The following is a 16,444-nucleotide window of genomic DNA, read 5'->3' as shown; positions in this document are numbered from 1 at the left end:
CTGCCACCCACCAAGTGCAACCCATAGCCCAGAATTTGTGTTCACGTATAAAAGTACTGATGAAGATTATATACATTACATAGAAATGGAGAATGAATACAGCATTTGACACTAAATTAGTTCAGTTTCAGAGGAGCTGAACTTTGGGCAACACCCAGCATAATATAAAGATGTATCGGACCTTGAAATAAGCAGGTGGAAGTGACTAGGTATTTGATGAATTTTTGAAGACTATTAATGGACTATCTCACCTGAGAATAATTTTCTTAGACCTTCCATACTTTGTGAAATTATTTTGCCTTTTAGCATTTGAAAGTCCTCTAAATGTAAATGTTGTGTAAAAGAGGCAATCCAAGAAGTACTTATCATCTAAAAAGTCAGCTTAAATTAATTTGCCAGATTGGCAACTCTAACCTGGAAGAGCTGTGTAGGAGAAAGATAGTAACGCAAATAATTCTGATAGAAAATACACATAAAAAGTGAGAGAAGAAGGGGACTGTGGCCCAGTGAGGCAGATTAGTCTCATCAAATAGGTTGGATACTCAAGGGAGTGGCAGCCTCATTGTCAGACCAGGTCACATCAAGTACCAAAGTACTGTGATAGAAAGTCAAACAACAAATTCTGAGAGTTTAATTTTACCTGAGCATTTCCTCTCAGAGGAAGCCAAGCTGGTCTTCAGGAGAATAGAACAGGTGACTTATGGGTACAGTAGGAGCAAAGAGTTGGAGGTTGGAAGGTCAGGGCATGTTCAGGGTATGGGTATTAAATACCTGGAGAGTGCTGAGAGAGGGGAGCCCTTTACCAATTTGGAATTTTGTTGTAATTCAGCCTTGTCAGAGAATGTTCTTCGGACTTTGGGGGGCACTTTTGAATACTCTGGAATGGATAGTGTTGGGTTCCATAAAAATGTGTGCTGAATTCCTATGCACTTAGGAGGTGTGGTTTATTCAAGTTCAGAATCAGTGTCTTGCCCCTTTGGATCATTTCAGATAGAGACAAAAGACTTCCTAACTCCAAAGGTCTACTGAATAGCAAAGGCTATAGGAGGCCACAGGCCAATCCAACACAAAAAGGACAGTGTGAGGGACTTCCCTGGTTAAGAATCCGGCTGCCAATGCAGCCAACAGGGGTTCGAGACCTGGTCTGGGAAAATCCCACATGCCATGGAGCAACTAAGCCCGTGTGCCACAACTACTGAGCATGCATTTTAGAGCCTGTGAGCCACAACTACTGAAGCTTCCGCACCTAGAGCCCATGCTCTGCAACAAGAGAAGCCACTGCAATGAGAAGCCCGAGATCCGCAACAAAGAGTAGCCCCCGCTCTCCGCAGCTAGAGAAAGCCCGCGTGCAGCAATGAAGACCCAACGCAGCCAAAAATAAATAAATAAATAAAAAAAAAATCGATTAAAAAGGACAGTGTGAAAGTTAGCTTAGATCCTGAGAAATATGAACAAAGACAGTCCTATTTGAACAAGCCCAGCCTTTCTCAACTCAGTGTTTTCCCGGTGTTGCGTGCTTGACAGACATAAATAAATAAATAAATAAACTTGCAGACTGGATGTTTCGGACCTAAAAGAATGTTAGATTAGGGTCACTAAGTTATAAATGAATATGGAGTCAGTCATCCTTTTTTGTTTTTTGTTTTTTTTCCTTGCGTTATGCGGGCCTCTCACTGTTGTGGCCTCTCCCATTTGCGGAGCACAGGCTCCGGACGCGCAGGCTCAGCGGCCATGGCTCACGGGCCCAGCCGCTCCGTGGCATGTGGGATCTTCCCGAAACGGGACACGAACCCGCGTCTCCTGCAGCGGCAGGCGGACTCTCAAGCACTGCGCCACCAGGGAAGCCCAAATATGGAGTCAGTCATCCTTTTGAGGCTGGGGCATGAGTATTTGAGTCCTTCTACAGATGGGCAGGTATAAAAAATAGGAATAATGACATCTGGAAAAATAGTGAAGCCAAATCACCAGAAAACAGATCTAAGCTGTGGTTTATGATACTTATTTAAAGGCTAACACCCCTTTCTTCTCCCTCTCCTTCACATACTTTTTTTGATCTTTAAGAATTGCTGATCTCACTTGAATAATAACTCATATCATCAGTAAACCATGAAACATAGCCCCCAGATCTCTAAGCAGATCCCTTTCATGTTTTCTTGTTCACGTCAATAAGCTGTGTGCCTCACCTACCCTGGCTATTCTGGAATGCTTAGACAAATACTCCATTGAGTTGAGTCATACTTTGGAGCTGACTTTAGTGTACATTTTAGTAGGGAATCTAGTTAGAGTTTCACACTCCAGAAAATCTGTTCTGATTAGTTTTAGCTAAAAGAAAAGATCAACCTGTTTTAAGGATTGGCACAGAAGACAATTCTGCAGTCATGTAGGTTTCACTGAACATATTTTTGTAATAATAAAAATAACATGCAGATGGGAAAAAGTTAAACCATTAAAAAGGATAGCTACCCCTTAAAATTTCCCAGAGGTAACTTTTTTTTTTTTTTTGGTTTATTCTTCCAGAAACCACTTTTGGGGTGTGTGTGTGTGTGTGTGTGTGTGTGTGTGTGTGTGTGTGTGTGTGTGTGTGTGTGTGTGTGTGTATCTGTCTGGAGGATGACTTTCTGTTGAGCTATCTACATTTTCTCCTTATTTGGCCTAGCCAACCAGCTGGTATGAGATATGTCCTTTGCAGCTGTGGAAAGGTTTTCTCTGTGAAGAGATAATTGACATTTGTTTTTTTAAATTTATTTATTTTTATTATTATTTTTTGCAGTACGCGGGCCTCTCACTGCTGTGGCCTCTCCCGTTGCGGAGCACAGGCTCCGGACGCACAGGCTCAGCGGCCATGGCTCACAGGCCCAGCTGCTCCGCGGCATATGGGATCTTCCCAGACCAGGGCATGAACCCGTGTCCCCTGCATCGGCAGCGGACTCTCAACCACTGCGCCACCAGGGAAGCCCTGACATTTGTTTAGATTAATTTCTACCCCTGTATTATTAGAACTCAGTTTAGTCAGTGGATCCTCAAAATATGCAGCCTACCTGTGGTTAATCAATGGTATCATCTTGGTAGATAAAAAATGACACATTTTGGTAAATAAAGAGGAAGCTTTTGGTAATCCCTCCAGTTTCAGATTTATGCACTTGAAAAAAAAAAAGAAACTATCGTGGTTCTTTTGCAAATCCACAGAACTAAATCTCAGTAATGCAGGATGCATGTCTCATTTTCATATTTCGATAAATAGGGGAAAGGCAATTCCAGTAGAACTTTTCAAAGTGTAAGATGGAGTGGAGGACACAATTCTGATTCATAGCCAGATTTGCGAAGACAAAGTAAAAACAAAACTAAAACCCGTGGTAATACTAGTAAGAAGGTGTAAAGGGACGAGAGAAGGGGAAATGGCAGAGCATGGGTAAATACATAAAATGCACATGGGATAAATATAGATGAATGGAAAATGATTGTAAGTGAGGTTACCCCAGGAATGTCACAGATTTCCAACTAGGGGGATTAGTGTGTGCAGCTGTTGAATGGGGGCCTTATCTCATTCCTGAGCTCTCATGTTCCACTGTTGAGCAATAAATGCCTTTTGGGTGAGTGGTTTGAGTGTCTCACCTGGAGAAGCCAATCATCTTACAGTTCTGGGGTGGGTGGAAGGATTAAACAAACTAAAAGCTCCACTTCATTATTTAGCTATTCTTGGCCAAAAAAGTAATATTTCAGTCAAACTTTAAAGAATATTATTAGAATAAGTGATACAATAAAATTGTGTGCGTGTTGTTTTGTTTTAAATTTATCACCTTAGGGTACACTAGAAAGATGTTTCCCAAAATTTAGGATAATACTTTTATTTGCTTACCAAACTGTTTTCCTGCTCCAGATTTTATTTTATTTATTTGTTTATTTTTATTTATTTTTTTTGCGGTAAGCTGGCCTCTTCACTGCTGCGGCCTCTCCCATTGCGGAGCACAGGCTCTGGACGCGCAGGCCCAGCGGCCATGGCCCACGGGCCCAGCCGCTCCGCGGCATGCGGGATCCTCCCAGACCAGGGCACGAACCTGCATCCCCTGCAGCGGCAGGCAGACTCCCAACCACTGCGCCACCAGGGAAGCCCCTGCTCCAGATTTTAAAAGGAGGTGTGAGAATTAACTAGCTCATAACAATAAACAGACAGCAAAGAAATCCTCTTCTGAGGAAATTCAGGAACCTCAAATCTCCTTTCTTTCAGTCTTCAGTGAGCTATCATTATGAGCTTGTCTCTGTGGAAGGATTTTTCAAGAGAAAGGGTTATTCCAAAGTGTATTCTAATGGCTAATTTAGCTAAATTATGAAAATTCATTAAGGTAACCTTTACGTGATTTTTATTACATTATCAGCATGCTCTGTTTAATAGTTTAATAAGTGCACATAATGTCAAAAGTGGTAAGAAAATAGAGTGTTGCTTCTGGAGAGTGTAAGAATATCAGTATAAAGGTGCTGTAAAAGTGAACTGAGTATCTGAAATGTATACAGTTCTGTTAATTCACTTTGATAACATGTACTAATTCTGGGACTTTGGTATCATAATCATTCTACCCCTCCTGTACTATGCTACATATCACAGTCATTAGATCACTCCATGACGGGATAATTTCAGCATATCCAAATACCAATAGTTATGAATGATAACTCTGGGCGTGTCGTTGGGAGTTCCAACATACCTAGCTAATCATTACTAATTTGGTGTCTATTTTGCCAACTTAAAACACGAAGCACAGAGCTTTGTACAAATATCCATTTCCCCAGTTACCCTTATCTTAGCTGTATCTTTGGTGAGGATTAGCCGAATCGAATATGCCATCTCTGTTGGTGCTATTCTGAGGGGCTCGGGTGCCAATTACCGGTTCCCTAGAATTTGCCCGTAATTGACTATGTCCCACAATAGGTAACTCTGCAAGTGACAGGCAGTCTCTAGTGTGGTTCTCCCGCCTGTCGATTGGGCCTTGCAAGAAGCCCCGCCTCATCAACTCAGTCAAGGGCGACAGTTGGACCGGCGCCGGTGAGTGGCGGGTCTTAGCTCCGCCCCTGCCGTCCGCTGCGCTGCCTGGGTCGGCGCCGTTTCCAGTTGAGAGATGGCGGCCGCCGCAGGTAGATCGCTCCTGCTGCTCCTCTCCTCCCGAGGCGGCGGAGGCGCCGGCGGCTGCGGAGCGCTGAATGCAGGCTGCTTCCCCGCGCTGGGCGTCAGCCGCCACCGGCAGCAGCAGCACCACCGGACGGTGAGCGAGCGCGCCCGGCGGCTCCGGGGAGGGCGGGGCGGCGCTGGCGTGTGGGATCAGCCGGCGGGCAGGCCGCCGGGGCAGCGGGCGAGTTACCTCAACTCGCGGCCGCTCCAGAGGTTGCCGGGCACCGAGGAGCCGCCGTGCCCTTCAGGCGCCTGCGGCGGCAACCAGGAAAAAAGGCAGGGCGGAGGAAGCCGAGAGGAGGAGGGGCGACGGCAGGGATGTTCCCGCAGGACCGGGGACACCAGGGCGGGGAAGGGACGGGACTTGAACCTCTCTCTGACCCGCCCCCGATCTCGGTCCCTCCCTCCTTTTTACTTAACAGCTCTGCCCTATTGCTCCCGAACTGAGCCCCGTTCAAGTTGTCCCCTTTCCCTCCTTCTCCAGGCGGGTTGGGGTGTCCTGAGTTGCCGCGGCTGCCTTGTGTATGTGTCAGGAGAGTGGCAGTTCCGTACTGCTGGGAACTGTTCCCCGGAGGGCAACCCAGGACCCCAGCGGGGCCGCTCCCTAGTTCTCTTCTCGACCCTCTGGGAACGGGCAAGACAGAAAATCAAACTTTATCCCTCTGTGTGACTTCCTGCGTGTGGGCATGGGGAACAGCACCCTTGCGATGGATGCTGCATTGCTTCAGGAGGCAAGCTCCAACCTCTTAGTTCCTTAAAGGTCTTCGGTGGTGCTTTTGGAGGGCTGTTTTATAAGCTTGTTCACGCGTGCCTGAAGAAGGAAGGTGGGCAGCAGGCAGAGGGGAAGAGAATATGACAAGTTGTTCACAGCAGCAGGGATTTGGTGGTTGTATTAGCCAGTTATTGCTGGCTTTCATTGGCTGGCAACGCACGGGAGTTTCTATTTGAACAGGCTTGGGGTGTGTGTGTGTGTGTGTGTGTGTGTGTGTGTCTTTTTCAGTTGCAAGAGATCAACTTGGCATGGGATTCTTGACCTAACAAGTCAGCAGGTTCTCTTCCCTTGGACTTTCTAGACCTATACCGTTGGTCTCTGGCCAACTCCAAGAGAAGGAGTGTAGGTTTTATTTCCTAGGGCTAAGTTGTATAGTGTGGTAATAAGAGAATCACTGCAGACAGCCTGATAGCAGAAAGTTGTACCTTCAGCTCTCAACAAATACACCCACCTGTCTTGTTCTGATCACATAGCTCTTGAGGGAAAACTGAACTGGAGCTTTTCAGAGGATACCCCAAGACTGATGACATTGTAAAATTAAGTGTCTGAAAGAGCAGTGAAAATAACTAATGCTCTTTAAATGCAAGATGGTATTGTTATTATTAGTCATAGGTATGGACCCTATCCTTGTTCTTATGAGAAAACTGTACTTTTCATTTTGGCATACTGACATATTGCTTTGCTGAAGCTTTTGGGTGAGAGCCGAGCTTTCCACAGTTCAGTTTAGATTTGCATGTTTCATAGCCTCCAGTTATGTGTTTTGTTCTCTTGAAAACATAAGGCAATCCAAAAATCTGATTGCGTTCCCCTCCCCCTCAAACTATTTAAAGACTTACCAAGTTGTCTTTATCTCTGTATTTTGATAATACATCTTCTGACTTCGCAGTTTGTTTTTAAGACTATATGGGTGTGGTATTCATTTAGCATTTTGAAATTTGTGCCTTGTATATTTTCCACTGTGTGAATCTGTCAGTCTGTGAGTGCCTTCCTTGTGCGGGTACTTCATGAAAGTGTTTTTCTGTGCTAGTCTCGGGTGGATAAAAGTGATGTGCTGAATTTGAGGTGAAAGCACAACTAAAATGAAGTGTTATTTCTGAAGGGCAGAAGTGTTATAAGCATGGTGACTTGCAAATGAACTTAGAATTGTAAGATTTTGAAAAAAGTTGTGCCTGATTATTTAAAATATGCAAACAGTTTTTTCTTTTTCTACGATTGCTCCGAAGCTATCATGTATTTAGCTGTCTCCATCTGTTATTCTATGATTCCTCGCAAGACTCAATTTGAAAGATATCTCTTAGAGATTTGTTTAACTGTTGACATTTTATGCTTGAAATTAAGACCCAGAAAGGGAGAGACTTGGTCAGGATTACACGATGAATATACAACAGTTTTAGGACTCCCACCCGCTCCAGATATTCTGACCCCCTTATTGTGTTCTTTTTATTATAAAGTACAATTGCTCCTTCACATCTTTCTCCTCCCTTATAAAACTTACTATTGTTTGTTATGAAAGTACTGGTATTTCAAAACCCCATGAGTGAGAATTCTCCTATGTTGGTTTGAGGCACATGTATTAGGCAATATAGGAACAAACCCTTACAAAGATCCCTGAGAGACACTAAGGTTGAATCTTGCAGAGGTGACATCCTGTGTATGTGCAGCAGATGGCACTCTGTGTCGGACTAGATTCCAAGTCCTGCTTGTGCCACTTTTGTTCTGCTGTAGTAGGTATGGTAAATTAGAGCCAGGGGGACATAACCAATTATAGTACTGGTTAATGTTTTGCTTGAGAGGTATGTTTTTTGAAATTCATTTTTTCCAAGTTTGAAGAACAAGTCCAGAGCAATACAGTTCAGCTAATATAGGTAAATGTGATTGCGAAGTAATAAAACATAGCTTGTACCGCCTGCCCCCCCGCCAATTAAAACATCATTCAACTGAGTAAATAGGAGAAAAGGTGCAGGGGCTTATTCAGTATTTGTAGCACCATCTAGTGTAATTTTTCCTTTCCTATGTGAAGAGCCTGTTATTGCTTCCCAGCTTGTGACTGTAACTGAGTCTGATGTAAAATATCTGTTGCATGCTTTTCTGTGTGGTTAGTGAAGGTGGCAATTTTCAAGGATGATTCTTTGAGGGGAACTGCCTTTCATTGTGAGCTGTGTAATTTCTTTGCTAAATCAAACTGTCTCATCTCTGATTATGACAGCCTGACTGTTGGCATTTCCTAGTGGTCAGTGGCTATGCTGAATTGCTAAATCTCTTACTTAAGTCTGTCATTATACTGTTATAGATTGTGGCTGTCCCTTTTTACTTTACACATTGTAGTTCTTTGGCAGTGATGTCATTTCAGTTTAACCTGAAAGTTTTTTTTTTACTTCTCTTTTAACCTGAAAGTTTTAACAGAGGTTACATTGCCTGACACAGAGGTAAGTCCCAGTTCTTTAATTGGGCTCCTCATGATCTGGCTAAGTCTTACTTTGCCAGATCCACCCAGCACAAATACTCCACTGTACTTAAGCCAGTGTCTCATATACCCATATTAAATGTCTGTGCAGTTTTTGTAGCGGAATTTCAGTCTTCACCACTCCTCTAACCGCTAAGGTTCATTTTAGGTGAGAGACTGTGACCTTTGACTCCTCTTTGAATCTAACTTCCTCACTTTACAGATGAGAAAATGGACCTAATGGGAACTGAGGGAAGTGACTTTTCTGTTATGTTTGTGGTTAATGACATCTGGGATAAAAATTCTTTTAAATGGAGGTGGATTCAAGGAGAAATCCTAGTCTGAATCTTCACATGTGTGTTTCCTAGCTCTTAATCCCTTTCCATTGTTCTATTCTGTCTTCTCTGAATGCTGATAGGACTTATTATTTTCAGGACACAGATTGACACTGGCTTGTTCTCTAAATGTTTCATTTGTGGGTACCTTATCTTACTGGGCAGCGATTGTGTATCTTGTTACCTTTTTGTCTCTCATAGACTCCAGAGCAGTACTAGGTACATAGATAACACTCAGACAAGCATTAATTGAATACGCACCCTTTTGTCTGCTTGCCAGTGAAAAGATGTGCTCTATTTCCCCCCCTGGTTTGACTTTTTTAATGACCTGTTGCTTAGGTAACCACATTTGGGTTATTGCTTTGAGTTTGGTATTGCCAGTGCTGTCTTTGGTTGTATATTACACTTCTTTATGGGGACTGATGCAGAGAGTTGGTAACATTGGATTAGCTCTACAGTAGTACACACTTTCTATCCAAAGAAGCAAAAGTATGATAAATACCCAGATTATTAGGAATATATGTTTGAATCAGAGTCTAGATTTATTGTTGTTTTAGTTGACGATAATATTAAGATTTTGAAGGTTGTGGATAAATATGCTCAGAGCAGATTTATTATGGAAACTTTATCTTAAAATCTTGCTTATTTTGAACCTCATAAAATAGTCGAATGAGTAAATTTGGATTTAGTCAACAAATTCTGATTATTTGAACTTTTCTGAGTCTTAAGGGGCTCTATTTTATGCTTTATGGAACTCTAAGAGGGAATCTAAATAGAAATGCAGCATCAGGAATGGTGTATGTTGGACTTCCCTGGTGGTGCAGTGGTTAAGAATCCACCTGCCAATGCAGGGGACATGGGTTCGAGCCCCGGTCCAGGAATATCCCACATGCCGCGCAGCAACTAAGCCCATGCGCCACAACTACTGAGCCTGCTCTCTAAACCCCGCATGCCACAACTACTAAGCCTGTGTGCCACGAGTACTGAAGCCGGTGCGCCTAGAGCCCGTGCTCCACAACAAGAGAAGCCACTGCACTGAGGAGCCTGCACACCACAACAAAGAGTAGCCCCTGCTCACTGCCACAAGTAGAGAAAGCCGGTGCGCAGCAATGAAGACCCAATGCAGCCAAAAAATTAATTAATTAATTAATTAAAAAAAAAAGAATGGTGTATGTTGAAGACAACAAATTGAATGCGAATTTTGGTTTTGGGGCTGCCTGCTGTTTGAAAGGGAAATCAAGGAGTGGTCATGGTCTTCTATAGTAGCACTTCGTTGATACCATAGTCTGAATAACTACTAAGATGTTGCTTTTGTTTCTTTTTATATTCTAGCTTTGTGCTCCGTGGGTTTTCTTAAAAAAAATTACTGTTTGTTTTCCTGTGATTAAGGACAAGATTACCTTTTAAGATCTCAAGATAACCACTCAATATAAGGGAATCCTCTATTCTTTATTTGACTGATTAATACAATACTGGAACAACATGTTATTAGGAAAACTAAGATGTTACCGTGGAAGAAATGTACTTAAAAGAGTCCTAGAATTTAGAGCTTGACAAGACAAGGTTAAGTAAATAAAAGTTCAGGAACAGTAAAGTGGTTTTTTCCTTGGTAGCCCAGCAAGTTACTGCAGAAATGAAAATGGCTCACACATCTGCTGGTTTCCCCATTAAGTTCTTTTAATATGAAATTACAAAATTCTGTGTTTCATTCTAAAAATGATTAAGCTGAGACTGGTTGTTAAAAGTGAATTGGGGGGGCTTCCCTGGTGGCGCAGTGGTTGAGAGTCCGCCTGCCGATGCAGGGGACACGGGTTCGTGCCCCGGTCCGGGAAGATCCCACATGCTGTGGAGCGGCTGGGCCCGTGAGCCATGGCCGCTGAGCCTGCGCGTCCGGAGCCTGTGCTCCACAACGGGAGAGGTCACAACAGTGAGAGGCCCGCGTACCGCAAAAAAAAAAAAAGTGAAGGAAGGAGGAAGGGACGCACGGCCCTGCCTGGGAGGCCGCCCTGCCCCCGCTTCCTTTCACCTGGTCGCTGCCCGCAGGTGGTTGTGGCCGCAGTGCCCAGAGGGAGGTGGCGGCAGCGGTGGCGGCTAATGATGCCTGGGAAACTCCTCTGCGGGGACAGTATGGAGCTGGAGGCGCCTTTGGAGAGAGCCAGAGGAAGGAGAGGCAAAAGAGCTCTGTGGATGTCGGAATTTCGGATAAGGGATTATGGACCTGTACTTCCCTTATAGGGTTGTTAGGAAGATTTAAACAAGATAAGCTGAAAACATATTACACAATGCTGGAGCGATAGAAAGAAGTCAAGGCACCATTATGACTCAGATGAGAAAACAGAAACAAGAGGAAATGGTGTTGCAGGTGACCTTGATGCTCCCAAACCCAAAAAAAAGCTAAAATGAAAGAGAAGCTAAGTGGTGACACCAAGGAAGGATGTCATAGACTTTCAGATGAATTTTCTAAATCTCATAAGTCAAGAAGAAAAGATCTGTCAAATGGAGATACTGATGAATATGAAAAAAAAAGCGAGTGTCATCCTTAGATAGTTCTACTCAGAAATCAAGTGATAATAAACTAGAAGAGACCCTAATACGTGAACAGAAAGAAGGAGCCTTCTCCAATTTCCCTATTTCTGAAGAGACTATAAAGCTTCTGAAAGGTCTAGGGGTAACATATCTTTTTCCTATTCAAGTTAAGACTTTTGGTCCTGTATATGAAGGAAAAGATTTAATTGCTCAAGCACGGACAGGAACAGGAAAGACATTCTCTTTTGCCATCCCCTTGATTGAAAGACTCCAAAGAAATCGAGAAAATTAAAAAAAGCCACTCACCAAAGGTACTTGTTTTGGCTCCTACAAGGGAACTGGCAAACCAAGTAGCCAAAGACTTCAAAGATATAACTAGGAAACTCAGTGTGGCGTGTTTTTATGGTGGAACATCATATCAAAACCAAATTAATCATTTTCAAAATGGTATTGACATCTTGGTTGGGACCCCTGCTCGTATCAAAGATCATCTGCAGAGCGGCCGATTAGATCTTTCTAAACTGCACCACGTTGTGCTAGATGAAGTGGATCAAATGTTAGATTTAGGTTTTGCTGAACAAGTTGAAGATACTATCCATAAATCCTACAAAACTGATTCTGAAGACAATCCTCAGACTTTACATTTTTCTGCAACTTGCCCACAGTGGGTATACAGAGTTGCAAAAAAATACATGAAATCCAGATACGGACAGGTTGACCTTGTTGGGAAAATGACTCAGAAGGCTGCAACTACTGTGGAACATCTGACCATCCAATGCCATTAATCTCAAAGGCTAGCAGTTATTGGAGATGTCCTTCAAGTCTACAGTGGGTCTGAAGGGAGGGCTATTATCTTCTGTGAGACCAAAAAGAATAACTGATATGGCCATGAATCCACACATAAAACAGAATGCCCAGTGTTTACATGGTGACATCGCACAGTCACAAAGAGAAATTACACTGAAAGGCTTCAGAGAGGGTAGTTTTGGTGGCAGCCAATGTTGCTGCCCGTGGTTTGGACATTCCTGAGGTTGACCTGGTTATTCAGAGTTTACCTCCACAGGATGTTGAGTCCTATATTCATCTCTCTGGATGCACAGATAGAGCTGGCTGGACAGGGATTTGCATATGTTTTTATCAACCAAGAGAAAGAGGTCAACTAAGATATGTGGAACAAAAAGCAGGAATTACTTTTAAACGTGTAGGTGTTCCTTCTACAATGGATTTAGTCAAATCTAAAAGCATGGATGCCATCAAGTCTCTGGCTTGCGTTTCTTATGCTGCTGTTGATTTTTTCTGACCATCAGCTCAGAGACTGATAGAAGAGAAAGGGGCAGTAGATGCATTGGCTGCAGCATTAGCCCACATCTCTGGCACATCAAGTTTTGAACCACGTTCTTTGATCACCTCTGATAAGGGGGTTGTGACCATGACTCTGGAAGCCCAGAAGAAATACAGGATGTTAGCTGTGCTTGGAAAGAACTTAACAGAAAGTTGAGTAGTAATACTGTGTCCCAAATTACCAGAATGTGCATCCTAAAAGGAAATATGGGCATTTGCTTTGATATTCCCACAACTGAGAATGGTTATAGGCAGAGTGGCATGATTCAGACTGGGTACTCTCAGTGCCAGCCAAGTTGCCTGAAATTGAAGAATATTATGATGGAAACACATCTTCTAATTCCAGACAGAGGAGTGGCTGGTCAAGTGGCTGGTCAGGTGGTCGATCTGGTGGCTGGTCAGGTAGACAGAGTCGACAGGGGAGTTGGTCAGGAAGTCGACAAGATGGTAGAAGACGAAGTGAGAACAGAAATCGATCGAGAAGTGGGGGCTGAGAAGTGGGGGCCACAAACAGAGTTTTGACTGAGATAGTTAATCTACCAGTGTGAGCGTGCCTATTTCTGCCTAATCATGTACATTATCCACCAAAAATTAGGTCATCATAGTTGAGGTCTGTGTCTGCTGTTTGCAAAGAAGTTGGTTGTATTTTTTTAAAGTATTTTGCAAGAATGGTTGTAAACAAATCTACTTATCCAGTTATACCTTTGAATAAAAAAACCTCCTTTAAAAAAAAATGAATTGGGGTCAGATTCTTCCAGTAAGACCCTAACGTCAAACTGAATCTTGAATAGTTACTCCCTGATTTAGATCAAGCTTGAGGACATCTGATAAAAAATTGACCTCTGCAGCTGAACACAAAAGGGAAACAATCTGTTTATTTATTTCACTGCACTTTGCTTGCATTGAGACAGCCTGTGTAAAAATGAAAGCTGACTTCAAGCAAAGTAATTTTAATAAGTTTAGTGAATTCTTGACTCATAAACCATGTACAGGCTTGATTTTTTTTAATTGATAAAAGCATAACTTGGTAAATTATATCATCGACTGGGTCTAATAGCATACTAAAACTGAACTTTTTCTAATACAGTTCTGGAATAATTGGATAACATGACATTGCATTTTGACATCTCTCTTAAAAATAAGAGACTTTTCCAAAAGTTCTTTAATGACATTAATAATATTTATTAATCCAAAAGAGTGAGGTCTTTACCTTTTATGCTTCATTACTAAAGTTTTCAGTTTTTACATTTTTTAAATTTATTGTCCACTTTATTTTGGGGAGAGCACTTGTAATAATCACCAGAAAATTGTTGAGCAGATCCCATTGGGTGTATGATGCTATCCAGAGGACAGTCTCAAATGTACAGTTCTGAGCCGTACTACCTTATAGGTTTCAATATTTTTTTTTTTTTTTTTCGGTACGCGGGCCTCTCACTGTTGTGGCCTCTCCCGTTGCGGAGCACAGGCTACGGACGTGCAGGCTCAGCAGCCATGGCTCACGGGCCCAGCCGCTCCGCGGCATGTGGGATCTTCCCGGACCGGGGCACGAACCCGCGTCCCCTGCATCGGCAGGTGGACTCAACCACTGCGCCACCAGGGAAGCCCAGGTTTCAAGATTTTTTTAATTCTTTTTTTGCCTTCTCAGACAGGCCCACTTTGTATAATACTTCTTACTTACCTATAGTAAATGGTGTTACAGGATATTTAAGAGTATTAATGTCTGCTTTAAACTTTAGAGAAGGTTAATGCAACTGATAGTTTATAAAATAACAGGAGAGCAAATAGGTTAGCTGAACTACCTGACCTGTAAAGATAGAGGAGTAGATATGGAAGAAAGCATCTAAGAGCTAAAGGCACTGTGTTTCCATGTTTAATTCTCACCATAACCCTATAAGAGGTATTATTGTGCTAGTTTGATATATTGTGCTAGTTTGAGGAAATTGAGGATGGGATAGGTTCTCTTTCTCCACCCTCCTCCCCCAAGGTATTAACTGATAAGAGTCTAAGGTATTACGCCTACCCCCCCCACCCCCTCCAAATCTTTGAAATTTAGTTTAAGATTCTAAAAAGTCCTACCCAGTAAACCTGGTAATTACTGAGCATTGCTTCTATATCAAGCACTTTTATAACATTGTGTAGTATACTCCATAACAACCCTTCAGGCAAAATACCATCCCCATTGTACAGATGAGAAAATAAAGACCTAGAAAGGTTAATACCTAGAATACCTAGAATATATCTATGGAACTCCTACTCTGTGAGACACTGTGCTGGTAAGGAGAGATGTTTCTGTTGTGGTTCTAAGAGTTCACAGTCTGGCCAGGAGACAAGACTATAAAGAAGACTGTAACTGGCTGTGCTCTTTTTGTTCCCTATGGAGGTCAGTGGGAGCACTTAGACTTACCCGAGGATGTTGGGGAAGGCTTCACTGGTGAGGCCTTGCTTGAGCTGAAATATGAGGAAATATAATGTGTGGGGGACTGAAAAGGTTGGTTCATATCCCAGGCAGCACTAGTATCTAACATGACAATATGAGGGAGTATGATGTATTTGAGAAACAGCCAGTAATTTGTTACGACTGGATATGAGCAAGAATAGCTGAAGATTAGGCTGGACAGTAGCAGTGATACCAATAATAATTAATATTTATGAAGTGCACCATGTGCCAAGCACTGTACACAGTCTCACTTAATTCTTGTGACACGCTGTGAGTAGGTATTGTTATTATCCTCGTTTTACAGATAGTGAAACTGAGTTGCATCAGATTGGTTAAGTGATTTGCCCAGACAGTCAGTTAGTGACACATAGCTAGTAAATGACTTGCCTAGAATAACACAGCTAGCGAGTGGCGTACCCAGCATATAAAACCAAGTAGTCTGCCTACAGAGCCTGTCTCTTCACCACTTGCTGTGGTGAGGGATCAGATTGTGAAAGGACTTGTGAAGGAGCTGACATTTTATGATGTAGTTCAGTGGTTTTTTAAAAAACTCAACCCACAGTAGAAATACCTTTTATGTTATGATTGAGCACATGCATGTGTGCATAAAACTAGGAAAAGTCTCATGAAACAATATTTTTACTATGTATGCATAGTTTCTGTTCTCTTTTCTTAAGGAAATTCTGGTTGGGACTCATTTAAATTGATTCTACAATTTAAGCCACAGTTTGGAAAATTACTACTTGTCAGTAGGTGAGCATTAGAAGAATTTCAAGTAAGGGAATCACATGGTTATGTTTGTACTTTTAGATAGGTCACACTGGCAGCAGTGTGAAGGCTTAATTGGAGAGGATGGGACTGGAAAGACAGACACCGGTAAGGAACATCTTAATGGACCAGGCAGAAGATGTCTGAACTAGGACAGCAGCCTTGAGGATGGAGAAAAGAGAATAGAGGGAAGGGAGTTTTAGGAAGTAGAGTTGATAGTCCACAACTAATCGTCACTCATCAAGTTCTATCACTCATCTACTAAGTACTAGGTAGAAAGACAGTTCAGTTCAAGACCTGTGTTACTGTGTTACTCAGGTACTGAAATTTTATTTCTTGACCTTTTTTGTGTGTTCCTTTTTATCATCGTGTGAAATATGCTTCTTTGTTGTCTTTTCCACACCTCTGCTGTTTTTTTTTTTTTTTTTTTTGCGGTACGTGGGCCTCTCACTGTTGTGGCGTCTCCCGTTGCGGAGCACAGGCTCCGGACGCGCATGGCTCACAGGCCCAGCTGCTCCGCGGCATGTGGGATCTTCCTGGACCAGGGCACGAACCCTTGTCCCCTGCATTGGCAGGTGGACTCTCAACCACTGTGCCACCAGGGAAGCCCCTGCTTTTGTATTTTAAAAAAATCTGGTTTAATTATTTTTAAATGATTAAAAAA

General features: G+C 42.6%; 1 protein-coding gene and 1 pseudogene across 1 annotated transcript in view; both read left to right on the top strand.

The window, feature by feature from the left end:
* Window positions 1-5,087: 5,087 nt before the first annotated feature.
* Window positions 5,088-16,444, top strand: part of MCU (mitochondrial calcium uniporter) — a 231,134-nt gene continuing 219,777 nt past the window's right edge. The window contains exon 1 of the mRNA XM_007454674.1: window positions 5,088-5,252. Within this exon, the coding sequence (XP_007454736.1) occupies window positions 5,109-5,252 (144 nt within the window). The 5' untranslated portion in view covers window positions 5,088-5,108. The remainder of the gene's footprint in view (window positions 5,253-16,444) is intronic.
* On the top strand, window positions 10,803-13,101 carry LOC103070457 (ATP-dependent RNA helicase DDX50-like; annotated as a pseudogene).

Source organism: Lipotes vexillifer, unplaced genomic scaffold, assembly GCF_000442215.2.
Source record: "Lipotes vexillifer unplaced genomic scaffold, Lipotes_vexillifer_v1.1 scaffold205, whole genome shotgun sequence".
NCBI classification, from domain to species: domain Eukaryota; kingdom Metazoa; phylum Chordata; class Mammalia; order Artiodactyla; family Lipotidae; genus Lipotes; species Lipotes vexillifer.
This window is presented reverse-complemented; position numbering and strand designations above follow the sequence as displayed.